General features: G+C 36.4%; 1 protein-coding gene across 1 annotated transcript in view; it reads right to left on the bottom strand.

The window, feature by feature from the left end:
- HIBCH (3-hydroxyisobutyryl-CoA hydrolase) overlaps positions 1 to 27,944 on the bottom strand; it is a gene marked incomplete at its 5' end in the record, with an annotated part of 50,715 nt that extends 22,771 nt beyond the window's left edge. The window contains 7 exons of the mRNA XM_009334214.1: positions 3,738 to 3,816; positions 21,292 to 21,344; positions 23,445 to 23,525; positions 24,434 to 24,518; positions 25,976 to 26,116; positions 26,868 to 26,910; positions 27,901 to 27,944. Of these exons, the coding sequence (XP_009332489.1) occupies positions 3,738 to 3,816; positions 21,292 to 21,344; positions 23,445 to 23,525; positions 24,434 to 24,518; positions 25,976 to 26,116; positions 26,868 to 26,910; positions 27,901 to 27,944 (526 nt within the window). The remainder of the gene's footprint in view (positions 1 to 3,737; positions 3,817 to 21,291; positions 21,345 to 23,444; positions 23,526 to 24,433; positions 24,519 to 25,975; positions 26,117 to 26,867; positions 26,911 to 27,900) is intronic.
- Between the last annotated feature and the right edge of the window lie 2 nt (positions 27,945 to 27,946).

The raw sequence follows: 27,946 nt of genomic DNA, 5'->3' as shown, positions 1-27,946 counted from the left end.
CCCCATGCAGCGCTACAGGCTTGGGGAAGAGTGGCTGGAAAGCTGCCTGGCGGAAAAGGACCTGGGGGTGTTGGTCAACAGCCAGCTGAACATGAGCCAGCAGTGTGCCCAGGCGGCCAAGAAGGCCAATGGCATCCTGGCCTGTATCAGAACTAGTGTGGCCAGCAGGAGCAGGGAAGTGATCGTGCCCCTGTACTCGGCACTGGTGAGGCTGCACCTCGAATACTGTGTTCAGTTTTGGGCCCCTCACTACAAGAAGGACGTTGAGGTGTTGGAACGAGTCCAGAGAAGGGCAACAAGGCTGGTGAGATTCAGGCACATTCTGAATAGTCTACTCTGCAGTTTACCTTCTCAGTTTGAGCCATCGTATCTATAACGTTGATGCCAAGACTGTCACTTAGTTTTATGTTTCTATTCATCTGTCTCCCCTTGGATATCGTACTACTGCAAAAAAATCCCTCATTTCAAAACGAAACTTCTCTTACAAATGCCCTCCAAAGCAAAAAGGCAATTACATCATTCTCCCCATCCACCAGGACTGCAACAGCAACAACCTTTTCCTTTTTGCTGTAATTAAAATACCAGTGCTGAAGTACTATTCTCCCCACGCTCCAGTAAGTTTCCAGAGGAAACGCCATCTTCCTGTTGGGATTTACAGGGCCCTTCCACATGGCCATACACAGGGAAACTAGTTCTAAATAAACTGTGAAGTTGATTAGCGTAAATCACTTTAGAGGCAAATAAAACTAAACTGAATGAAGGTTCCTTTAATTATTAAGGAATTTACAAACAGGATTAGCGAAGGTGTAACTAATCCACTTTAAACTTACTTGGTTGCATAAATGTAGTCCGCTATAGCTTCTATTGTATCTTTTTTGAGGTCCCCATCTTCCTTTCTTCTTATAATTTTACTCCTCTTCTCCCTGTCTGCATATTCCTCTTAATTGTCTCAATAATGCTCCCATATGTTTCTGCTTGCTACTGGGTTTCTCTTAATGTATTCCATATACTTTTTTTTTCTTTTTGATAGCGTTTACCAATTATTTCTCAAATCCCTACTTAAATAAGAGAAGAACTGAATGTCTGCTGGGCTGACCCGGCTAAAAGCCTATGCCTGTAAAGCTGACTTGCAGTCTGTGCTCTGAGACAGATGCAACACGCTTCACTGTAATCCCAACTGTGAAACTCTGCAGTCGCCAAGCATACGATAAAGGTAGTGCTACTACCCTCCTACCTTATCTTGCGGAGGTGGTTGGAGACTTATTAGTAAATGACTTTTACTATATACAAGTAAAATTCTTATATATACAAGAAAGTGTCCACTATTATTATCACATCACCTTAAAGCCCGCTTCTTACAATATACTTTCATCGTTTGTTCTTCCCACCAGTGGTTTTTCCACACCCTCCTACACCTAAGCTGCTTTCCAGTGCTTTATCTTATCTATGTCAGTTTCAAACTCCTACAATCTAGAACTGCCTTTTATTTCTATTTGCAAAGTGGCACATCTATCTATATCCTTTTATTTATGGTGGTGTATAAATGCAGAATAATTGTGTGAAAATGTAGCAGCTGAATGAACACTGTTTTCATTTCACAGAAAAGGCGTAATGCCTACTGAAATAAGTGAACATATGAAAAAATCAATTAATACAATATTTAGACAGCTAGACATTTTAAACATACACCACAGAGATCAAAACAGCTAAGCCCTTAAATCCAAACAGATTTCAGTGGTTTTACTTCTAATTGATCCTAAAAGAGTTTTAATTACTTTCTTTCCTAAGCAAGTTCTAAGCTGTTCCATGTCTTCACAGTCTATTTCTGTTTAAGTCCTTGTCAGCACCAGAAATGTATGTAAAGTACATCATTTTTGTTCATATAAGACTACTCATGTCTTTACCTTTGAAGAAGAAAGCGAAGAAGGTATCTTTATTATTAGAATAACTTTATATGCCAAAAAACCTCTCTGTTTAGTTTAAAAAAAAAAAAAAATTTAAAATTGTTTCTTTCAAATGGTTTTCTTGTACAACACCTGATTATGAACTTCAGGAGTTTAGTAAATTCATGTTGTATTAATGCTTGAGATATTTGGTTTACTAAGTTTCCTTCAGCAGAGAAAAATATTTGGAGGGCTGCAATAGGGTTGTGTTTTCTCATCCCAAACTTACTTGTTCAGAAAAATTACATGACATCAGCTAGCAGGAGTTGCTCTAATATTTTTTTCAGGAGTTAGAATGATAATGAGCTTGCTTATATTTGGGGGGTTTATTATGTTTTGTTTGACTTGACACTCACAGCTCATTTAATATTTTAAGAATTTCAGAATAAGTCTTGTGAAATGTTTCATATAGGCTGGATAGCAATAAACAATAGATAATATGTGTAAGACACCCTTTAAAAATATGAAAAATGCTAGACCTTTTAAGCATTACTAACAGGGGGCCACTACAAAAATCCAATCATTAGCTAAGCATGCATTTTAACTTTAGTTGTAATGACATTAATGTACTTAAAATATTCTCAACAGAAGCAGACTATTATAGCTCTTATTCTCTTTTCAGAACTGAGTCCTGATTTTTTTTTTTTACATTATTTCTTAGTTTTAACATTATGTAACTGTTTGGAAATTCTTTTAAGAAAATAATGGTCACTACTCCTTACAACTAATTCTTTGAGGTGAAACTAAGAGAGAAGCTAATAGCACCATGTCTGGTACCATTTAAGCTGTTTAACCACCAGATAAGGTTCTCTATTCTGAATAAATGTGTTCAACAGGGCCACATATTACAGGCTAGCCTCATTCTCCTGCTTGAGAACATAAAGATAAGAACAATTGCAATCATCCTTCAGCTGCCTTGCTTTGGAAAGATGTAGAAACTAGAAATTTTGCAGGAGAGAAATGCGGGATAGGTTATACATTTTGGGCACTGTTCATAAGCAGGGAGAAGGGACTTGGACACTGATGAAAGCATTAATGGAGTATATATGCCAGACAATAATAGGCTCAATGTGGATACCCTGTTGGTGCCAGGATTGTCTTGAAGGGAAACATGAGTGATTTCACAGGCGGGTTCACTTTAATCTAACTGACTTCTCTTGAGCCGTACCACCATCTTCACATAGCTCTGAGACACAACATTTTCTTTTGTACATCTCAGAGTTGACAAAGAAGCTGTAGGATCAAACATTAGAAAACACAAGGTACATGTTGCTATTTAAAAAAAAAAAAAGACATTGTGATCTCGCCTGCACACAATCTGTGCACAACTGTCATGGGTCTGTATTAATAATCTACAAGAAAAGCTGGAATTTAAAAATCTGTCTCATTAACATTGCAGATCAGCTTGTAGTACAGCCAGTTTGACTCATACTGAGTTCCACGTGTAAAGTTGACATACTTGCACTGGGATCTTCAGACTTCATCTGCCTACATCTGTAGCAAAGACTTAGTTCCTCAGATCTACTTCCATTTTTAAAAAATTGTATCCTGATGGTCTTTGTGTCAGTCTAAAGAGTAAACCCCAGGTTAAGAACCTCAATGATCAACCTCCCAGAATAAAGGTAAGTTTCTATTAATTTCATAGAAAATACTTTTCACTTATGGACATCTCCAATTCCTTTTTAAAATTCTTTCATTACCGCCACTGCTTTCAGTCAAAGACATTTCATCCTGATTACGCACACAGTGTAACTTTAAACACATTCACATGTGATAAGCTGTTAAAATACTTACCTATTGCTGTTTCTGGCATTGCGAAAAGTGTCTTTTCTGTAGCAACTCGGAAATGTCCATGGACTGAGAGGCCAACTCCCTATGCATGGAGCACAAACAAAGGACACAGTTATAAAATTACCGGTAAAAATAATCATAACCATAATCCTATGCAACACAGCTCTTGCTTTGCTCTACAATTAAATAATATTAGATTTACCATGCACATCTCAACAAAATATTAAAAGGCCTTTTACCGTCCAAACACTAAGAAAGCATCATATTACCTTTATGATTTGGCTGAAATAGCATTCCATGCTTTGAAAGATTGATGAGTCATACAGAGATTAACTTCAAAAACTCGTGACAACAACAACAGAAACAAGAGACCCCATTTTCTCCATCAGACTACTAAGGGAGTTGACATCCTTTTGCTAATGTAACCCCATTTATTATTTTTGCACATACTTCAAACGACCAACAAAAAAAACGCCAATACTTTTGGAATATACATGAATTGCACAAAGTTGTAATTATACTACTTTTAAAAGAAATAATAATTAACTATTCTTATCATGTGATAATTACCTTTCTTTATCAAAACAGAAGTATTTTAAGCAGCCAAAGCCTTCAGCATTGTTGATTAAAATTTAAAGTATGCTGTTAGAAACTCGCTTATTTAACCTGGGGACTTTTGTGCTCCAAGTCAGAAATAGAATCCACATTTCTAAGTATCTAGCCCTCTTCTTTAGCAGTCCTTCCTGATGAGACACTTCCCTTAAGAGCAGAAGAGCTCCTGGTGTTGTCTATCACATAGTTTCTGGTTTAGGCAGTGAGCAGCAGCAAGGCCCCCGAAAAAGATATCTTTTCAGTTCACACAAAATTAATTTAATATAGAGAAATGTTCAATAGGCAAACTGACAAATCTAAAGAGAAATGGTTATCTGAAAAAATTACTATTGTTTAGTAATAATACTTGAAGTAATCCAGGAATATTTGGATTACTGGGCCCAACCACAACACATGGGTAAAGGAGTCTCACTTCTCAAAGCTTATCTACATGATACGTGTCAACAGAAATGTGCGTCAGATCTTACCTGGAGACAAAACTCTCTACCAAATATTTCACAGGAAGTTTCCTCATACAAATATTTTCTCTCTTCCTTTCCACTTTCAGCTTACTTCCTTTCCTCACTGTTAAACTTCCCTTTGCTTAGTCCTCCTATCCATCCAATTTTTCTATTAAAACTAAGGTATCTTAAGTATCATTGGCCAAAAGAAGTCAGTGTCTAATGAAGATGTAATAGATTTTTAAGCAACATTTCTAATTGTTTAGATAGTAGAAAAATGACACTTTACCCAACTAAGGCTACTAGTCTTCACAAATGTCTTTACAGTATTTCATACTTTCCATCAAAAACAGTGGGATTAATTGGGTGATACTTGCTTGGACCAGCATTATATATTTGATAGGCTTTTAAGGAGAGAGTAGAACATAGTAGAACATCTTCTCATTTCACTTATCTACAGAGATCTTTGGGTGGGTTTTACATTAAAATTTTAAAAAGTTATCTCAATTTAATAAAAATTACATCAATTTCCTCACACCATTCTCATGTGTTCTTCCCTGGCCTCTCTTACAATTCTGCCCAGCAAGAAATTAATTGTTACTGCTTATTCCATTAGGGTGATACACGACTAAATTTGAAAATATCTTCCAAGTTTTTTCTGTAAAATGAGTATTTGCCAGTCTCGGGTTTTAATATAGATGTATGAAGTTTTTAAGATTCCAGTCTAATTTCCTGAGAAACGGATACTTAAGGTAATTGGTTATCATACTTGATTTTATATCCAGAGACTAAGCCAAATACTACACACATGAAGTACTGCTGTTTCAAGGAGGCAAATGGGATTTGAGCAAATATCTGAATCTTATTGCATAGGGTACAATCTTATGTCTCATCTCTTATCTGTCCTTCAGCCCTTTTACTTGAGGACTGGTCAGAGGCTGTAGATCTCCTCTGAGCAGCAGCAAGGGCAATGGCCCTATGTTTAGTTCTCTTGCAAATGCAAAGCTATGTGTAAAGCTATATTCACTCCTAAAACAGCTCTAGAACTCTTAAATGAAATGGAAATGTGACTTCATCACTTCCAACTTTTTTTTATATTATAACAGCATATTTTCACTGCATTGGGTAAAGCCGTTCCTACAGCAAGAGAAAGCACAATATTTCTGCTGTTACTTTTATGCTCGTTCAGCAATAATGGCAACCTTTTTATAAAGACAATGAAATTAAAAAAAAAGCATACCCATTTTGCTCTTTCTAATGCTTAAATTATTTTTTTCTAATTCCGTATCTAAGAATACAAATACTATTTACCATAAAGCATTTTTTCTGGCTTATTTTCTAGACAATTGTAAGTTTGTATAAGGACTCAAATTTTCAGTTTGAGTATTAAGTAACAAAGACTAGAGCGTGAACTCCATGAAGAGAGCTTCTCTTCTAAGCTTGTTCTTTTTTATAGTGATAAAAATAACTATAGAGTTTTAATAATAAAAAGTTGAAAGAGGCAATTTTCTTTTGAAAGAAGTAATTAAATCAGGTTTCACTTTCTCAAGTGCTTAAGCCATAATTGGATTTGTTTTCTAGATAGCTTTCAAGTTTTATAGTATAGATAAGAGCTTAATTTCAGATGTATATTTAAAAGACTAAACCTGTATTTTCTTCTTACCCATTATAAGGAAAATAGTGCAAATATGTCCTTACTTCTTTGAAGATAATTTCTAAATAATCCAACATTAAGATAAAATTAGGAGAGAAAAATGAGTTAATGCTTTGAGGGTACAAATCCCAGTAATTTATTAAACTGGTGATCGTATGCTTTCATGTGTTTATTTGCAACTTCCCAAACGGTTATTTTAACACATTCACTGCATGCGTTTAACCTTCTCCATCTAATACAGAGGACAGATGCTTATTAGTTTAATAGTATCCTGTGTAAAGAACAAACTCTTCCAGACAGAAGTCTAAACGCATTCCTCCTCCATGTCTGGATTTTGTAATTATTTTTTTTTTAATTTAACTGAAATCTTACACAGCTGGAGTCCCACCTAGGAGGCCCTTCACACTATTAAAATATCTGCAGTTGGGCTGTGTTCACTTCAGCAAGTAGTCCCAGCATTTACACAAACAAGCCTTGACGCTATAGTGTCTTTATTAAAATACACTATATCCTGCACTGTCAGAGTCCTACCTTTCATGATCTTCAAATATATACTAAAGCTAATGTCTTCCTTCAGACTTTTCCAAGATAATAGATTCCTATGGTGAATCAGGCTTGTTTTTTAATCCAGATAGTTAATCTTACTACTGGCATGAAACTTTTTTTCCCACTGACAGCTGAATGATTGAATTTTGTAAAGGATACTTAAAGAATGAGACTAGAAATTAAGGAGTTAAGAAATTAACAAGCAATCAATTTAAACAAACGTTCTGTAGAGTTTATATATGAATTGAGCAGAAATGGTGGTCTGACAATGTATTACTGGATATAGATTGGCTACAAAGATGTTTGGTTACAAATTACAGATTTATTACTACATGGATATTAAGATACTAATCTTAAAAACAGTGTGTTACAACTCAACTATTTGACTCAGTGCACCTCAAGGACACACATAATATTATAGGCAGTTCGGTCTGAATTCATCAACAAGCTTCTGAAAAAGCCAGTAGAGTATGTGAATTTTACTTCCCATACACATCATTTCCTACTCAGTGCCATATTTCAAAAGTCATTATGTGACTGTGTATAGAAAATTTATCATTGATTTCCTTTTTTTTTTTCTCATGATGAATACAGAACCTTATTAAAAGTATTTTTCTAATGAAAAACAAGGTGCAAATTACTGATAGAGAAATGGAATACAGCTACTATAAATCTTAGAAGTTCAGTTGTAGCCAAGAGGCTGTATTATCTTAAATTGAGAATGACCCATATTAGTAAATTGGAGAACTCATCACATCTAGGGAAGTTATTAAGAAATTGAGGGCCACCACAACAGAGAATCATACAGAGCAAAATAAATATGCCCTTCTTGAATGCCATACGTAAACATTTGTTCACATACAGAAAAGTAGATCTGTGTCACAGGAAAACCATAAATCACACTTGTCTGTTTACTAAATAACCTAAATCAGACTGTAAAGGAATCACTGCCTAGGAAAGCATAAGCAACAGAATAAAAGAAATACAAACAGAAAAGACCTTCAGGAATGTTGCTTGTATAATCTTCACTAGGCTGATAAAAATTTTTAGCTGTTTAAGTAAACAATTTTATGATAATACCAATGTTAATATTGTCTGCAGTGAAAGTCCTATTGTAACAGTTCATATCCAATGATTACACTTATTTTTAACTGCATGAGAATACAGTTCCTGCTAGGGCTAGAACCACAAAAGAAATGTGGCAATCAACAAACCAACTGAGCATAACACAACAAAGGGCAAATATATCTGAATGCAGATGTGTAACAATAGCCACGGTGCAGCAAAAATGTTTTCAAAAGCATTAGTTGGCAAAGTAAGCAAGTAGAATTGATTCAGGAAGCAGCAGGAGCTTATAGCTATGTTAGATCAAAAATCACTGATGTAAGAGCATTACCCCCTGCATCCAGACACAGCAAATCTTAAACTGAATCAAAATTAATCTTCATTCATCATTAATATTATGGACCACTGCAAAGAGTATAATCCATTTTTATCTGTAGATGACTTAGTGAACCAGAGCAATGCAGCATAACAGATCAATCTGGACTAAGAATATTGCTTTCTTTGGTTGATGACATATAAATCAACTTTATACAAGTATTTAAAAAATATCATTAAACAGTGCTTTCTGTGAACTTTTCAATCATTTAGTGTGGTATTTTAAAACACAGAATATTAATGTAATATAATTTAAATATAAAATATTAATTTCCACATACTGATTATGTATTAGAGATTCTCAGTCAAATTTCTACAGACATACAGAAGCACAATGAGCTGACTGGAGATACATTATCTGTAATAATATCTGATGTTTCCCTCTTAAGTATTTTCCTTACAGCCTAGTGCCAAAAATGCAAGAAAGCTTGTGCTATGATTAATGACCAATATTTGATGAATACTCTGATGCTTTGTGGCACAAACCAGTGACACAGCCCATTCCAGTCATGTGTTTTCAAAAGTATACTTGTATCTTCACCATAGATTCAAACATAATATTAAAAAAAAAAAAAGTTTCTGAATATCTGATATGATGAACTACCAGCATTACTTGTTCTCCTGCCCTCTAATTATTGAAACAAATTTGATCCAACTACATTAACAGTAACCATGTAGGTCAGGTTCTTCTTACAGTGGAACTTGGAAAAAAAAATATAGGCCATTCTGTGCACCAATGCTGCTAAAATGAGTGTCCTTTATCAAGAGATTTAGATTCAATTCTTAAAATCCCTGTTTTGATTTTTCTACTACCAGCCAAAACTTATCAATGATTTCAAACTGTTTTTATTAGGGTAGTTGTCTGCAACAGCCATATTTTTTCCCCTGCATAATCTGCAGGGACTGATCCGGGCTTCTGATGGTGAGCACCCATACTAGTGTTGTGATCCCACCTGGTGGACCATACAGAAGCTGCAGTGGCAGTTAAATGAATGCCTCCGCAGCAGGGATTGAGTGCCTGCAGTTTCATGTCCTCCCTTTCCATGTCTGTTGGCTTCTCCAAGGCAAAAAGCAGCAGGTTGAACAGTTTGATCTCATCTCATGGTCCAGTCTGGCCTACAGAACATTGTGACTTGACAACCATGACGCAAACATAAAAACTCCAAGAATTGCTTCTGATTACTCAGAATTTTCTGAAATAACTTATTTCCAGAATTAAGAATGTTTTCCTTGATTCTTTTTCACTACTGTATATTACTTTCTAAAACTCACATTTAGTAAGTCTACAAAACTTCCTGGCAACAAGAGTCAGCTACATCTGTTAAAAAATACTCTTTCATGTCAGAGGAAGCAGAATTTTTTATGGACACAAAGACTTCTGCTGCAACAGAAAGAAAAGAGGAGATGTAAGAGGACTTAGATCTGAAAAGCCTACAGCAACAGTAATTAATTACTAGCCAGTGAAACTTTTTCTCGTGTTAAATTTGAAAGCATTTTTTCCCCAATGTTGTTCCCCAGTGTTTCCCTTTACATAACTGGCCATGTATGAATCAGAAATAGCATGGCCAGCAGGACTAGGGAAGGGATTGTCCCCCTGTACTTGGCACTGGTTCAGTTTTGAGCCCCTCACTACAAGAAAGACATTGAGGTGCTAGAGCGTGTCCAGAGAAGGGCAACGAAGCTGGTGAAGGGTCTGGAGAACAAGTCTTATGAGGAGTGGCCGAGGCAACTGGGGTTGTTTAGCCTGGAGAAAAGGAGGCTGAGGGGAGACCTTCTTGCTCTCTACAACTACCTGAAAGGAGGTTGTAGCGAGGTGGATGTCGGTCTCTTCTCCCAAGTAACAAGCAACAGGACAAGAGGGGACAAGAGGAAATGGCCTCAAGTTGTGCCAGGGGAGGTTTAGTTTGGATGTTGGGAAAAATTTCTTCACTGAAAGGGTTGTCAAGCACTGGAACAGGCTGCCCAGGGAAGTGGTTGAGTCACCATCCCTGGAGGTATTTAAAAGACATGTAGATGTGGCACTTAGGGACATGGTTTAGTGGTGGACTTGGCAGTGCTAGGTTAATGGTTGGACTTGATGATCTTAAAGGTCTTTTCCAACCTAAACGATTCAATGTCAGAAAAAGATAGTAAGTGTGGGGTTTTTATTATTTCTAAAATTCCGGAAGACAAGCTCTGTCTCTTAGTCCCTCTCTATCACCTAAAAATGTAGCTACTGCAAGAAAACTGTATTTCCAACTCACCACATCTTAACGTCTGAAGGGAAGGCAGGCAAGTGAGAGGGAACCCCTTTCAGCAACTTGCATCAATGCATAACTAAGTTTTTAGGTTTTTTTTCTTAAAACTGAAGAAACAGTTCTTGTGTCTTAAAGACCAGCACATACAACAGAATTTTATTTAAACAGGGACACGGTTATTTGGGATGACAGGAGTGAATTGAGGGGATTTTGTAATGATGTTCTATTTCTCAGGAAAAAATGCTTTAAAAGTATGACAGATTAAAACTAACTCAAGGAGAAAATGAGCATTCAAATTCTTCTGGAAAAATTAGCAGAAATATGAAAGGATGGAAAAGCAGGCAAAGATAATTCTCTTCAGAACTTTTTTCCTTGATCTATAATAAAGAGAAGGAGAGGGAAATAATGAGATAACTCTCAGTATGAGACTAGGCATCTACATAAAGGCCTAGAATTAGAGAAAAATAGTGGAACTTTTAGCAAGAAAGTCTGGTGTTAAATGGAAAGAACAAATCTGTGCAGAAGCCTGCGAAAATCTCTGCAATGACAGTCAACAGTGCAGGGGTAGGAAAGCTTTCGATGAAGCCACAAATAAAACCTCCTTTAAACATACGCAGGTTTCAGAAAAAAAATAATCTAGAAAGTACAGCTTAAAACTTCAACTTTAGTCTCAGAGTAGACAAGTGATGTTTGATTTATGATGTGATCTATATGCCATTACATTGCTCAGGAAGGCAAACACTCCGTCATTCTAAAATACTAAGTGCAGTATGATTGTATAATACCAACATCTGCACAATGTACGTTCAGGAAGTCTGCCTTTCTTTTCTTGGTGTAAAATAGCAGCATCCATTCCTTTTCATAGTGTACATTAAACAACTCAGTCGTAGATTTGGGAGAGGGAGGGGAGAGGAGTTTTACTTACTGCACCAGTACTGACCCATAATTTAAAATACTTGTTTTCAAGACAGTGCTTTACGATAAGCCCTTTGGGGAATAACATCACATGCAAATCATTGAACATTCAGTGGTTATTTTTTGTTGATGTCAAAAGCTGCTGATATTATAGTCCGATTAGCTACAAAATGAAGTGCACCATTTGTCCCTAGGATCATACGCAGGAGCTTAGCAGGCAGACCAATGTGCCAGATGGTAAATATACTGTAATATCAGCAAAGAGCGAATCTTTTCTTAGTATTGCCTCAGCATTGTTTTCAACATCCTATATTACAAAAGCTAAGTGGTACACAAGTCAATCTCACAAAGATTTGTTTCAAAGTACAACAAATAACTACTTGCAAAATCTGTATTCTATTTTACAGTAAAACTGCCTTCAACTTTGAAGCATTGGCAACAAAACAGGCCACAAGCTTCTATGTGGTACCCATGCATGAGTTTCCGGAAGGAGGGGGAGAGGAAGAGAGAGAATTGGAAAGCAGCTTATCTAGGTTTAGTACAACAATTACTTTTACTTCAGGGCAGATTTTAAAGCATAAATTAAAACAAAACCAAAGACGTTCAAATTTCAGAGCATGATGACTGACAAGAGGCATGACATATTTACAAAAAGGAAGAAAAAGAAGAATCAGGAGAAATCCCAAGCAGCACTGACATTTCTAAGTTCCAGTTTCCTAGCTGTAAAAAAGGGTTAAAGGGGTAATAATGTCCCTTGCAGTATAGAAGAGCTGTGCTATGTAAAATAATAATTTTTCATGAACTTTTATATGCTGCAGTTAGTCACCTGAAGCGCATGGTATGTATATACATATATGAACAACTAATAAGCAGAATTTCTATAGTTTGCAATAAGGTTTGCACCACACATTAAACAACAAATGAATAGCTGTTTGTTCGGTGAGCAATATCCACCTGTGCACTTCATGAATGCACATTCCTCTAATTAAAAATTGTATCACAAGTGGGCAAAAAATGTGAGATTTTACAGACATGGTTAATTCTGATGTTTCCTAGTTTTTGAATGTTAGCCTCAAATGCTGCTATCTACACCTCTGTATAAAAGCTATATGCACACATCCTAAAAGCAAATAAATAAAAAAGATGGAAAGACATATTACAATGTGGAAGAAAATGGGGAGCTTCCTCCCCCATTGTATTTTATATGCCTGAGGAATATCAGAAGACACCTAACGTAAACATTTACGTAGCAGCTGCAGTTGTTGCAGCCTATAATATTTGTCTGGCTTCTTTTTCTGCAGATTCTCTATTAACAGCTCATAGTTCAAGTGAGATCATGATGAAGTAAAGCAGTTGGTTGTCTTTACACTTCCCACCTTCCTCTTTCAGGCTTCAGTCACTTCAGCTAAACATATTGAAATGCCAATATGCAATGGTTTACAAGATTTTAACTTTGGTTTTAGATACAGGCTCACAACTTTTATTTAAATACTTTTTATGGAAAAGAACAGGCAAACATCAGGTGTTATGTTCACAATAATTTTGTTTCACTAGCCTGCAAGAGAAGATAGCAATACCAGGCAAGTTGCTCAGAAGGAAAGACTGTCTGCGTAGATGTCCATACCCACAAATGGCACAGAGAGCGAGGGCAGACCCTTCTTTTCTACTTTTACGTCACTGGGAACTGGTTTTGGTAGTAGGGCAGATTCAGGCTGTGGACCACTGAATCTTTGAGATGTTCCCTCCCTTTCCTCCTCCCACCTACTGCAGCAGTCCAGCTAGTTGTAACTCAGAGGCTAACTCGTGAAGCCTGGGAATAAAGAATTTTATTTGTGTTTTTTATCTGCAGCAGTAAGAAAGGTGTGTTTTTCCTTATGCTGCTTTAGTCCTGACGGCAGAACATCAGGCAATCAAAAAACCAAATAATTCCATTTTACAACTATGTAATTTAAATTCAACATTGATGTTCATTTTCTTTAAACATATTCTGGAAGAAACAAGGAAAAAAATGTTATTTGCAGAAATATGCCAGAAATTTTACATATATGTTGGTAGTGAAAGGAACATTCCTAAAGAGTTACAGCCACACAATCTCGATGAAAATGGGTCAGGATAAGGACAGCTATTGCTCAACTCCAGCTCCTTTCTGTACTGGAATTCTATTGACTAAAATGTATAACGTACAAGCTGCTTATGACATCACTACCAATTTACTTGATAAGAAATATTAAAGTAATAAGAACTGTTGACCAAATCCTGCTAAAGTGTAAGTTTAGACATTTGTAACTATATTGGTAGAATCCCCACGGTACCTGTAGCAAGTCTCTAACAACATTGTTCAAGAAAACATCATAAGAATTTAGCTGTTGGAAAGCGTTCACTGTAAATTACATTTCTAGTCTTGGTAAACTCTCTTAAATTTGTACTGTATATCTAAGCCCTCAATTTCTTTGATGATGTGGTCCAGATCTGTCAGAGCACTCATATAGGCAATCTGTTACATAACGCAATATAAAGACATGCTAATGAATAACGAATATATTAAGTAAACAAAATACTGACTGAACACCTTCCCCTCGATAACATTTTGATTTAAGTAGTTTAGAAAAATGCAAGATGCAGATGATATTTTGAATATTGAATTGGAAAAATTTTTAGATGTTTTTTCTATTAAAATAAGCATTAGAAAAAAAATGTTACAGCTTAAATTACATGCAAGCAGTGCAAAGTGTAAAAATACTCCTGAAAATTGACTTCACCTCTCCTTCTAAGAAATTCCTTCATTTTAGGAACTGCCTTGTTTTCACATAATTCTTATTTCTGTGATTGAGAATGATTTCTATTAGAAATACCGGTTCCCAAAAAAAGACGACAACTTCATATGATAACTTCGGAGCAAACTCCTCCACAGCTTTCAGGTATTTAGTCCACACAAGAACCTCAAACAGCTAAGAAACAAGCGAGTATGTTTTTTTCCACAGAGGACAACCATGGGAAGTAGGCTAATTCCTATTGTGACATGCCAACATGCTTTTTTTGGCAGCAAACATCCCTAAACACACACAGGAGCACAGGGGACTATTTTTTTTTTTTAAACTATTTTCAAAAACTGCTGATTGATTTCACTAGCACTTGCAGTTAAGCTAATATTTTGCATGTCAGGCATTTACTTTCACCTACTGAAGAACTTTGCTACCAAGAAAAATTACACATCTGATGTAAATCTCTATTAAGTCTTTCCCATAAATCTCAGAACATTATTACAACGAGTTAACATTGGAAATATACAAAGCATTACTGAATAAACTTTTATAATTATAAAACCTTTTCAGAATGTTGTGAGGTAAAATTTCACAAATATGCCAGGCTAAAATTGAAATAAAACACTCCAAACTCCCTCCATGAAATTATTAATTAAAATTTTGACAAGCCTTTATTGATTAAAGCAGAGTAAAAGCTTAAAACACAGAAGTGTTCCACTGTTTCCTGAAGAGGGTTAAAATGTCATCCTTCCCCAAAAGCCAAATTCTTCTTAAATCCTAACTAAGACAAATGGACTTTACATGATGCAACAGAGAACAATTACAGAGGAAAGATGCAAACTTCAACTACGCAAATTTCTGCCTCAAAGACCTACATATCGAGTCCCGAGAACCAATTTACAAGGAAAGTCAGATTCCTCTAACAATGTCAGCCTCTGGAATCTTTTGCTGCAAATGAAGTGGCACTGACACAAAAAAGAAGTAAAACTAAATATTAGGTACTCAGTTCACTCTTCTACTGCAACATAAAAAGACGCAGTAAGTCTGATCTGTAGTCCAGAAGGGAAGCATGGTCAGATGCACAATAGGAGGAATATTTCCAAACCATAGAGTAGGTTCAGGAATTTGGCTGCATCTGTTTCTCTGGAACCCCTACATAACCCCCTGATTAGAATGATGTTGTCACTCAGTAAGCAGCATTCTGAAAAAGCTTCACGTTTTGAACTGCGATGCCTCTGATGGTTCCCTGTACACAGCATAGTTTCCTCTCATAAACAAACTAGGGAAACATAGCCTAGGTGATATCACTATGAAATGGAGGGCACCATCATCTGAAACTATGTTAAGAGTTACCAGCAGTTTGCAATCAAACTGAGAGGGCACCCTAGCTGAGGTCATACAGAAGCCAATCATTAATTAAGTTTTATTTGATATTTTCATTATCTGCTTGGATAATGAAATAACAAGGATTTCTATAATTTACAGATTACTTTTTGGGAAGGCAAACACTTTGAAGGGCGAGATCGGAATTCAAAATTATCTTACTTTGGAGATCAGACAAACAAAAGGAAGTATCTCGAAATGGTCTTAGAGCTGTAGCTGAGGAATATATTGATTACACATACTAAAGACTTCAGTTAGACACTAGGGAATCTTAACTTGAAAGAATAACTAAGCACTTGGGTGGGATATCTTTTCCTGCTGTTGGAGAGTTCTGAATGCATTAGGCAAAAATCTGCTAAGCAATCATCTAGCCATATTTAACCCTGCTTCAAGTGCAAAAGAATAATCCTGAGGCTCCTCTCAGCTCTATACCTCTGTACAGTCTAAAGCTTAACATATTTGACATTACTACCTGAGTGACTAACACAGACTCAAACAGTACTTTAAAAAATTCTACTGTCTAATAGTCATCTTAAAGATACTCTATGTAAGTAACTTAGATGTAGACTCTCAGTTTAAGTAAAAGCCCTTGCCTAAAAAAACTGTACTGCTAGGTGTGTTGACAAAACTAATGGAAAGCCCTTCATGAACCAAAAGACCCAATTAACAGATTGTCTTCTCATATTCACAGTCCGTATGTATACCCAAGGTCCTTCTCTACTGGGGAGAGAATAAAGCAGCCAGTACTGTGTACTGTTACCACTCTCACAAACTGGGTCCTAGAATCCGAGGAGTCAGGGATGGAAGTAAGATTGGGTGACCTTTATCTCTTTAAATTGCGAGCTATATTAAAGTTCCAACTTCCTATTACTCTCCCTAAACATGAAGATTAGAAAATAAGAGTCTCAGAATAACTCAAAGCACAGGGCTTTGCAAAGGATTTAAGCGAGCTGGCAACTCTACCAAACTCCCTTTCTGTACTGAAAGTGTTGCACATTACCATACAAGTTAAAATCTTCTTGCCCCACAGGAAGATGTTTTCTCATCCTAAAACTCAAAGCATTAATTGTTAAAGCAAGAAGTGTAACATAATGGCATAACCTTTATAAATGGGGAAGTTTAGATTGGACGTGAGGAAAAATTTCTTTACTGAAAGAGTGGTTAAACATTGGAACAGGCTGCCCAGGGAAGTGGTTGAGTCACCATCCCTGGAGGTATTTAAAAGATGGGTAGATGAGGTGCTTAGGGACATGGTTTAGTGGGCATGGTGGTGTTGGGTTGACGGTTGGACTCGATGATCTTAGAGGTCTTTTCCAAACTTAATGATTCTATGATTCTATGAAATCCGTAACTTGCTAAAATAAACTTAGCAAATACACTGTGTAAGAGGTCAGACTAAAGGATTAAATCCTGGATTTAATTGTCCAAAGCCAAGAATTCCTATGTTTGAGCAACAGTCTTTACTCATCAATTAATAAATAAATAAATAGATATTTTAGGGCCTATTTTGGTCTTATTAACAACTAAACACATAAGCATTCAATAATATTAGATGATAGGCCTGAAACAACAGCAAATTGCCTTTCATAAAGCACAAAACTGAACTGTGAAACCAATTGCCACAGGCCCTTCTGAAGACCAAGCCTACTTAATGTCAAAAAATACAAGATCAATAGAGAGAGAAGCATGATTACTGATGGTTATTTAGCACTGTGGTTCTGAAATAAAGCCTAGCTCAGGAAGTTTCTAAATCATGCATGCTCTAGAATATGGTGAGAATATGACTAAGGAAGAAGGTGCTTTGTACACGCTGTTGCAGATTCCTCCCTAAACTAAAAGCAATGGCCTTTGGCTCCTGAAAATGATGTACTTCTGCTTTGGCAATATGCCACTAAAGTTTTAAGTACACTTTACATAAAGTTAGCCCAATGACCTGGACCACATTCATTAACTTCCAAAGTCTATGCCCTGGTTTGTTGGGTTTTTTTGCTGTCAAATATTCACCTTGAATTCTAAGTCAAATAATCCGAAAGCCACCACTCAAATCTGTCTAGTGTACTTTATTTGGCTCTGAAACATGTTTAAAATACATTTTTATTAATCCTTTTAGCCTGTTAGAGAGAGTATCTGACACTGTAATATATTTTGTGCCAAAGCCGTATTTAAAACCATAGATTTAGACTGAGCTTATAAAGCACACTTCCATTCATCTCGAAAGAACTCAGGAAAAGATTGGGACTTTTCTAGAACCAAGAAGGTCAAGTTTAGGACCTCCTTTACAGACAATAATATTAAAAAAAAAAAAAGGACATTTAAATACTCTTGCATTTCTTGTCTACTGTTCAGGTAATTAATTTCAAGGAAATAAAAATCTATGGCTAGAAGTCAACTAAAATAATGTGAATAATAGTTTTTAGCAACATGAGAGTATGTGCCCAGTGTGTCTTTCAACAGCATACGCCCTTTAGCAGTACATGTAGTATTTATAACTTGTTTCACTATTTTCTAGTAAAATGCAGTCATCTTTGCTTCATCAAACATACTTGTCACTTGAATCTACTGTTCTGAGTAAGTACAAAAAGATGAAAAGATACATTTATATTGAGTATCAATTTTTGATGAACTACAGGAGTATAGACAAGAAGGTGCAGAAAACAAGCTCCACAGCCCCATCTGTTGGCTAATTAAGCTGTGAAGAAAGTCATCTACCAGCCTCTAGCCAACAATGCTGAAGTGGAACCATTTCATTTTTTGGATACAATTCCAAGTTTTACCATCACAAATCTGGTATCTGTGCACCAGTAGCAACTTTTACTATCTAAGCACATAATAGCTGAGTTTCTAATACACTGTGTGATTTTTAATTTATTTTAAATTAGAACAACAGAGCACTCCACGTGCGTAGTGCTGCTTTTTTGAGCAAGGTTGAGATTGATGTGCTTCCATTTTCATTCATAGATAAATGGTCTATAGTGAAGTTGCAGTGTTTAAGAGGTGTCCCTTGATTTTTAAGCCCAAGCTAAAACTACTTGCTTCTAAAGCCAAGGGCTTGAATGTAAAATTTTTTTAAAGGCATTTACTGTAGTTTGTAACTGACAAATGTTCCTAGCTCCCACTGACTTGTAGGGACTAAGATAGCCAGATCTTGAGCATATGAAATAGATGAAATATGACCTGATTGTGTCAAAAAAATAGATCCTAGCATCTGAGTGATTTAAAACAAACCATCTAATTATACCATGAATAGTGTAACTCCTTCGTATGAATGCGGGTCTAGTGATTACAGTAGGACAGAGTACTTCCATACAGCAAGCAGAACAAGATAACAGTATGACCATGACAAGTTCAAGGGCTCTTCTAGTGGTTTTAATCTATAAAATCCTACTGCAGTGAACCTATTTGCACCAGAATAGAAAACAGATGCTGCAAGCCTCAAGTTTGGTTAAGGTCAGTTGTGATGGGGTGCTGAAAACAGTGCTGAAAATGGTGAGAGAAGAGGGTGGGGGAAAGATGGGAGCTAACGCACTTTTCCTATGTAAGCACTGAGAGGAATCAAAACAAATCTTACAGAGAGAGGAGGTGGTTGAAAGGAAAAGCATAGAGGACAACTCAAAACTAACACAAAACATACACAAAAATTAATCAGTGTTGAGAAATACTACTGCTGACCTCCTTTGTTAAATTATCAGTAGATACTTCCATGTACTGCCAATGAGAGAGGGGAAGAAAAACAAAGTGTTGATGAAAACATGCGCTCCTGTAGGAAGGACATTATCTCAGAGTAAACTGCAGCTGTATTAACAAGCACAAATTAAATAGCACTCAAGGTTAAAAAAAAATTTTAAAAGTAGCGTGGCACTTGAGACCTACCTGCTTGTTCCCCTAAGTTAGGTTGCATACTTGCTCAATCAAAATCTAGTCCCCTACCCTCAAATGAAGGTAACTGCTACTAGTATCACCAAACTGAGGATAAGCAAGTAAGTTGTCATTCAAACTCTAATGGCGGTTAGACTCTGTCAAGGTCCCACTGAAATTGGGGTATCCTATACTAAAATATGGGTATCCAACTAATGTTTCAGACTAACTGCTGTCTTTTAAAAGCTCCTTAAAAGAAAGGGAACTAATAAAGAATCTTAGTAATGCAGGATCGTCTGACTCCATTATGCTCTTTTCAGTCCAAAAAAATACTTTCCTTTCAAAGGACAAAATTCTATTCCTGCTTAGGCCACAATCATAATGAGCAATCTATAGGACCTCTAAAAAGACATCAGCTGCTGGGCAGTTTTGCTCTTTCATAGCTATCCATGCTATTATTCAAAACTCCTTAAAATAAATGGACTCCCTATCTCTTATCCACAAATCTTCAGGTCTCTTATGTTCAATAAAAACCTTTTTCTGCAAGAAGAGCTACAAGACTAGTCCCCTTTATGCTGGAAACAATTTATGTACACTAGACTGGGGGGGGAGCGAGGGGAATGGTCATCCAGCTGAGATCTTTGGGGCTCGGTAGCAGAGAAGCAAAGGGGAAGAGAGCTATTGCATGTCTCGATCACAAGCTGAAAACAACACAACCAAAACAGACAAAATGAAAGGTGCAAAGATAGATGGAAAGGGAAGAGTCATGGCAGGTGATGGATCATGTAGTGTCCCACTTCTTGCATCCTATCTTTGACAAACTTAATTTAAATAGACTGTACACCCATATCATATTGACGTGCAAGAAAGTAATGTAAATCTAAGTGATAATATGGCAGACAGACTTCACTGTCAAACTCATTGTTCAAAATAACTTAAGATTATTGTATTCTACTCCCTGCTATGATGCAAATATATCCAACAGATGTCAAACTGAAGAGAATAGCATTTTAGCATGTAGAAAAGCGTGGTATTGCCCTTTTAACTACCTACTCACAGTGTTCAGAGCCAACAATTGCTGAAACAATTATTAGCACTGAGTATAACTAGCAATGTGATGGAGTATTCTCCATGTTGCTTTAGTAATAAGGCCTTGGCAGGGGTGGGGAGGAATCGGGATCTTGTAATTCATGTTTTAGGAGTACTACAGAGGTGAAAAAGGGAGATGCATTTCCAGATTACTTGTTGGAAAAATACAGAATTCATGAATGTCTGTTAAAGTATAGCTTAGAATGATATTATTCCAATTTTTCAAAGAGTTGTCCTTTAATTGTATTTTTATATAGTTCTATTTTTTTAGTACACTTCAAGTGGAAAATTCTTCTCAGCTCTTGTATGATCTACAAACTCACACTTCAGTGTTCCGAAAACCTTTGTGAGGGGTGTTTCTTACAGTGACAGGATTCTGCTCTTTTTCTCAACACAATTGCCAGATCCTCAGAGAAAGCAGTTGCACTAGCTATGAAAGAACCACAGAAGCACTAGAAGAGCAGCAATCGTACCTGACAAGCAAGAGACAAAGGTTCAGATGACAATGTTATTGAATTGAAATGTCTGAAATGCCATGCGTGCACTTCATTCAGCTCAAGTACAGAATATTACATTACTTTAAAACAAATTATATCGGATATCACACCGAGGTACTTAACTTACCCCTCCCATTGTAATGCCATCAATAAGTGCCACATATGGCTTCTTGCAAGTGCCTGTAACAAATGTAAAAAAAAAAATTGTACATTTTTTTTCAAAGGAGTGGACCTGTGTCTAACTGTACACATGACACATTTTCTCAAGTCTTACTTCAGCAAGAGCAACAGAAAATAAATGGTAAATTAAACAGCAAAATATCAACTTATAATGAAGCTACTTCATGTAATTCTTAAGCAATAAAAAGAAACACCAGTTACTGACTTACTGCATTCTGAGTGTTGTAAGAGAACATTATACAGCCATCAAATGTCAGGTTGTTTGCTATGTGAGTACCTGACAATTTAGCCACATCTGGCTATTATAAATAGCTTTGTAGAATGTTGGAACACAACAGTTTCCCTTTCATCGCATCTCACAGCCTGGATTAACAGCACAGAGTGTGTACCAGCACTCCAGTACTTTACTACAAAGCCAGATGCATTGGTAGGTTTCAGCCAAAATGTGACTATAAACTACGGCAATGCAAACATGCTCCGTCTTGCCAACTCTGTTGCATGTTACAATGCTGAATGTAGTGCAGGCAGGTCGAGATGACAATGTCCTAAAGTACCACTGTTTTACCTATCAACTTTATCTGTTGGGGCCTTTAGGAGGCATGAAACTAAAGACCTGATGCTTTCAATTACCATTCATGGAAAGATTCAGAAGTTCACTGTGAATGAAACTGCTGCCTCATATTCAGTGTTTTGAGGTCAGATTGCTGATAGGGGTATCCGCTGCAACCATGTTGCTAGCTTTTCTGCAACAACTATAGATCCTTGTTTAAAAAAAGAATTATTTTAAAAGGCAGTTCAATCCTTCAAATTAGTAGTTAGAAAATATAACAGAATTGCATTTTTAACTTTGTTCTTACATGAACATATAAGCTAATGCATGGGCTCTAGATGCTAGTCTTTGAATTAAATTTCTATAGAAGCATGCCTTTCCAATAGCAAATGCTGTGAAAGCAGCTCCCTGTGTATTTTTAAGTTGTAAAATATAAGATATGAGATATAAATAAATCTTTTTGGCAGGTCTTAGTCTTAAATGAATACAATCATACCAAAGTTATCAAAAATCTAGATTTTGTAATTACATGCATTATAGACATAGAACACCCTAATAATTTAAAAAAAAACACAAAACTTTTAAAGTGTGGACCCTTGCAATATTTGAATAGACTACAATAGTTAGTTGGAAGGGACCTACAATGATCATCTAGTCCAACTGCCATGGTAATACTAGTTTTTCCCCAAGTACATGAAACCTTAAACTATTTTTCTTGATGAAGGAAAGAAAGGTACGTGACAAACATGCTAGAACTGGAAACTCTGTCAAACGAAGTAAAAATAACTTCTCAGAAACTACTCTTACTCTAATAACTGTGCTCTTCTGTCAACCTAAGTGGATACACAACATGTTTACCTCTCCTCCTGTAGTGACTAATACTGGATACAATGTTTAAAAACTCAAACTGTTTTCAATTAAAGTATGTTTGGAGAGGTTTCTTCTCACCAAAACATTCAACTCTCGACTTTAACCCTAAAGAATTAATATCCTTTCTTAATATCCTTTACCCTAGTAAACTTTACCCAGTGTCTTTGCTGTTAGTTATTTTAAGACCACATATTCCTAGGTTCTTTGCAATAAACTAAGGCAGGTAAACTCCTAGCTGGAGTACTCATTTATGCAGTTTATTTAAATGGAAAGCTTTAACATAATTTGATTTTCTGCTTTCTGACTGAATATTAATGATTTTCCATGCATCTACTTTCATCTCAGGTCTTCTTTGAAGTAGATCAATGATACTTAGTGCAGAACTGCACTGTCTGCATCTAAGACTTAATTCATCCATAGCACAAATACAACTACCCAGAACAATGGGATGGGATAAGGTAGCTATCATAATAGCTTAAACAAAAGAAACAAATCCTGCATGAGAGGTATAAAAATGAGATATGTTACACTGCTGCATTGAACTTGGTAAAAAAAAAAAAATTACTACTTCTATTATGTTATTGCAGTCTTTTATAGACTAGCAAAGAGAGAAATTGAATTTACATTCAAAGCCACTATTATGAAAATTGTACTGCTTCAGAATTTGCTATTAAACATACCAATAGCATTGTTCAGGATATATTCTTCTCTGAAGAAATCTTGTGCCAGTCTATCTCCAACTTTTCCTGCATCTGTGATGGCTTAAGAGACATAAAAATTCTAAAGATAACTATAAGTTTAATAGAAAATACAATAACAAGTAAAAAAATCAGTATCACATGGTAACAGGTTTTTTCCTTCAGCAAACAACAACTTAATCCTGCTTCATTTTATTTGAGAAAATTTGCTCAAACTTAAATTTGAATGCAAAGTTTCAAATTTGAGTCAATTCTGTTATGCTGGAGACTTTGTCACATACTTCTTGTGAGAATGCAGTCCATTTTCTACGCTATGGAACACCTCCTAACATCTGGTAGTCTCATTTGCGATATTTCATATCAATATATAAAACAGCCACTTAAAACTGATTATACTGAAGACTCTGCATACTAAAAATGAGAAGCCAATTAGAGCAGGGCATAATTTAACAATAACCTGTGTTGCTCGTTTACCTAAAATTTAAAACAACTGCTAATTTTCAGTTTGGAGACTTCCTACAGTTCATACTTACAAAATAATCACAGATATATTCATCACCATTGTCAGCTCTGTATCTAGCCATCTCAAACATCAGACACAAATTATCCAGTAGTAACAGAGCTACCTATTAGGACCCTTCAAATTTCTTGTAAAGAAGCTGTCAGTAATGAAAATCTGGGAAGAAGAAAGTAGAGACGAGAACCCTCTCTTCCCAGGAATGATTGCCTGCTATTACCAGTTATTCATAAAAAGCCCAGTTTTTACTCTTTTATACAACGTTCCAACAGCTGTCTCCTGACAAATAAATAACATCTGCACATCAAGGTTTTATAAGAAGTCAGCACAACTAATCTCTCTTACTGTTGTGTAGCAAGCCTCCGTTTACATGAGTCACAGTAAATAAAGGAAATCAAGGCAAAGTAATAACTGGCAAAGATATGTCAAACATTTAAGCGACTACAGTCCTTACCTCTGATGTCACCCCCAGCACAAAAAGCTTTTCCTCCAGTTCCCTTTATAATTATTAGAAAAGTTTCAGGATCTTGCTCCCAAGTCTAAAAAGTAGTAAATATTTCCATGTAAGATTGAAGTCTGTGCAAAAAAATATCTTCTCTGTATACCGTCTATAATTCTTATTTGACTCTTTCAAAGAGCAAATCAAACCATACTTAAAATAGTTTGCCTTAAATTGAAGTTTGAGAGCTAAATGTCTTTCTGCCACTCCTGTGTCCTAGTCAATCTTGACATCAGAGATCAGCAGAGTTGCCTCGCATATTTCAGAAAAATGCCTATGCAGAGCTCCCAATCCCTGAAAAAGGGTAGCACTCCCTAAAAAAGGGCCCATCATAAACCTCAATGGGAACACAATGCTGGGGCAGAAAGCTGGGAATATGGAAGATATAGTAACAGTGTTTCAGGCCAAATCATGAAAGTTGTGTAAATCTAAGACGCATGGCAAGGAAAACAGCATTTAAATTGTTGATGGATTTTGTCAAAATGACTGCAATCAATGCTAATCAAGGACTGGCTCAGATCAATTCACGCACAGATGTTTTGCGAGGTACAAAGACTATGGGGGGGGCCTGAATTAAATACACTGGCACAAGATTTCAGCAGTAGTGCAACCATATTGAGAAAAAGATGCCTTTTACGGGCTTCTCACCCCCCTTAAACTATGCTTATATATCGCTTATTCAAGTAAGTGTACCCAGATAAAAAAGGGACAAGACATTTCTGTGTACCAGCAACTGTACTTAAAATTATGCCACCTTTTAAGGTTGTGCTTCAAATAAAGCCTGGTACTCAGCACTACAGATTAAGTATTTTTTCTTTAAATGTTCTTCAAAGAATGCATAAATTTGCAACACAGCCATCTACCAAAATACCAAAAGGCGGGCAGCCATCCAACAAATACTGGTATCTACTAAGTTTGACTTTGTGCATAGGATAAATAATATCATCAAATTAAAAAGGACTATTTGCATGCTTAAAATTTCACATTACTTCACTAGCTTGTAGAAACAGTGCCTGTAAATCCATAGCGTTCTTTAAGGAATGACACTGACAGTACCTTGCTTCCTAATGACTTGTAGCCTTTATTTCAGCCACGCAGCCTCCTCACAAAACACGCACCCAATCAAAAGGCAACACCACCATATAGTTCGGAATTTGTGCATGCCGACTGACCAGCTAGATGTTGCCAAAAGGAATATATAAACTCTGAGCACTGATTGCTTTTAATTCAGGCCTGGTTTTAATACGGGTGTCTCTTATCTACCCAGATGCTAAATTTAACTTTGTCTGACAGCTTGTTTCTTAGAAAGAGGAGAAGACATATCAAACTTGCTTGAAACTGTCTGTTCTTTCCCATCCTATAAGTCTGAGCTCATTGGCCAATGCACTCACACAGACTTTCATTCTTTAAATCAGTACACTAAGAAGTCTCAGACTGACTTAAAATTGGTTTTGGATAATGTATGTATAGTGGATGGGTAGAAGTGGAGGTACTAACCTTTATTTGTGGATAAATTTGTTGGATCATAGAAAGATTTAGTGCATTGAGAGCCTTGGGTCTATTCAAAGTTATTATTCCTGCACCTCCTCTCTTTTCCAACAACACTTCAGCTGTTGAATCTGTATGCTTAGACATTTTCTGTACACGCAAAAACAAATAAATAAAGCAAATGTCATCAGTTAGATACCTTGTGTAACATACGTACAAGAATGTTTATGAAAATATATTCTCAAAACGCACTATTTAAGATCATAAAACATGCATTTTGGAATTGCATGCTAAGGCTTTCTCACTGTACTTCAAGATTTCTTGCATTTCCTGAAACCACTTTATGTTTGAGTCCTTCAGAGTAATAAACCTCAGACAAGTTTTTGGGACACATACTCTTTGACAATGACATTTGAGTTCATTTTAAAAAAACAAACAACAAAACACAAAACCATGGTTCTTTAAGACTTGACATTCTGAAAATACCTGCAACAATTATAACAATGACAGTTCCATGTGTCCCTACTGGCTGTTTCACACTGCAAAATCAAATGTACACATTGCTTTGTCTGTAAATAACTTTTAAAAGTAAAGAACAAATCACTATTTTCACAATTGATTTCAAACTCACAGTTGAATGATATTTAAGGAATATACGGAAGCTAACATGGAAACTAACTGTAAAAGTAGGTAAGGCCAAAATAATTAAATTTTAACTTACAGTGTAATAGAAATTTGTAACAAAGTGTTCAAAGACGTGGGCTACGTTATGCCTGAGCAATAACTGATGGCATTCAGAACAACTGTGAGCAGACACATTAGAATTGCATGTACTGGCTGTCTCAGGGGAGTTAAGAGTCCTAAATGTTTCCAACTCAGTCAAACAAGATGCTGTTCTTACCAAATGTTGTAATATTACTTGCAGTCTGTTGAATAGCTTCTGCCTGAAAAAGAAATATTAAAAAGAGAGCTAAAACCATAAACCAGCTACATAATCCCCAAATATATGACTGCTGAGTTAAGCAAAGCTTTGTCAGAAAAATTTCTGAACACAATTGTTCTACATTCTACTTTTTAAAATCAAGTAAAATTAGAGTACAATTTTGATATCAAAAGAGTTGGAAACTTCTTTGCTTACTAGTAAATAGATAGCAGATACCAATGCCAACTACTGATGTTTTCTATGTGTTCAATCCCAAGTTAGCAGGAGAACCTGGAAATAATAAGACAAAGAGTTTGGGGGATATGTTTGATACTTAGCAGTGTGTGTCTTCTAAAGATTTACAGCCTTTTTCTGGACATTTAAATACTAGCATTTTAAAAAAATGGTCTTTTCAAAAACTTGTGTGTTTCCAAAGCTTCCATTACACCAAACCTACCCTCATGTCCTTGCATGTATGTGCATTCACGTAGGGTTTGTGTAACAGCTTGAACAAGGCTCAAAGGAGATATCCATGCTGCGACGTTTTGTGAACACGTTACTCAATTTAAGTAATGAGGCTGTTATTTATTAATTGTTACTGTACTCTATTGAGGAAGACAGTTAACAATGGCATTTGCTGGACTTCAAACACCTGGCTTGTGTCAACATTAACAAGCAACTTTATCTTTCAGCTGCTTAAGAGCACACAACGCAGCCAATTAACATGTTACATGCTAACATCCCAGCGTCCTAAGATAGTTAAGTACATGCTCGTTTTAGAGTGGGAAAACTAATCTAGGCCTGGCTAATCTAAGCCTAAATTATATTTTGTACCAGTTCAGGGGGTTACAATCCCCGGCATTAGAGGCCTTCCCAGACCCATCGCTCCCTGCCGCAAGGCAACCGCGAAGCTGCAGGCGCGGCCGGCCCGGTGCCATTTAAAGCCCCTCAGGGGGGTGCGCGGGAGAAGCTTCGCTGCGCCTCAGGGCGGCCACCGCCGCTTCCCCGTTACCTGGGCAGCGTCCTCCGCACCCCCGGCGACCTGGCGGCCAGGCCGC

The sequence above is a fragment of the Pygoscelis adeliae genome, unplaced genomic scaffold (genome assembly GCF_000699105.1).
Source record: "Pygoscelis adeliae isolate BGI_AS28 unplaced genomic scaffold, ASM69910v1 Scaffold251, whole genome shotgun sequence".
NCBI lineage: Eukaryota > Metazoa > Chordata > Aves > Sphenisciformes > Spheniscidae > Pygoscelis > Pygoscelis adeliae.
Note: the sequence above shows the minus strand (reverse complement) of the source record. Positions and strands in the feature narration are given on the sequence as shown.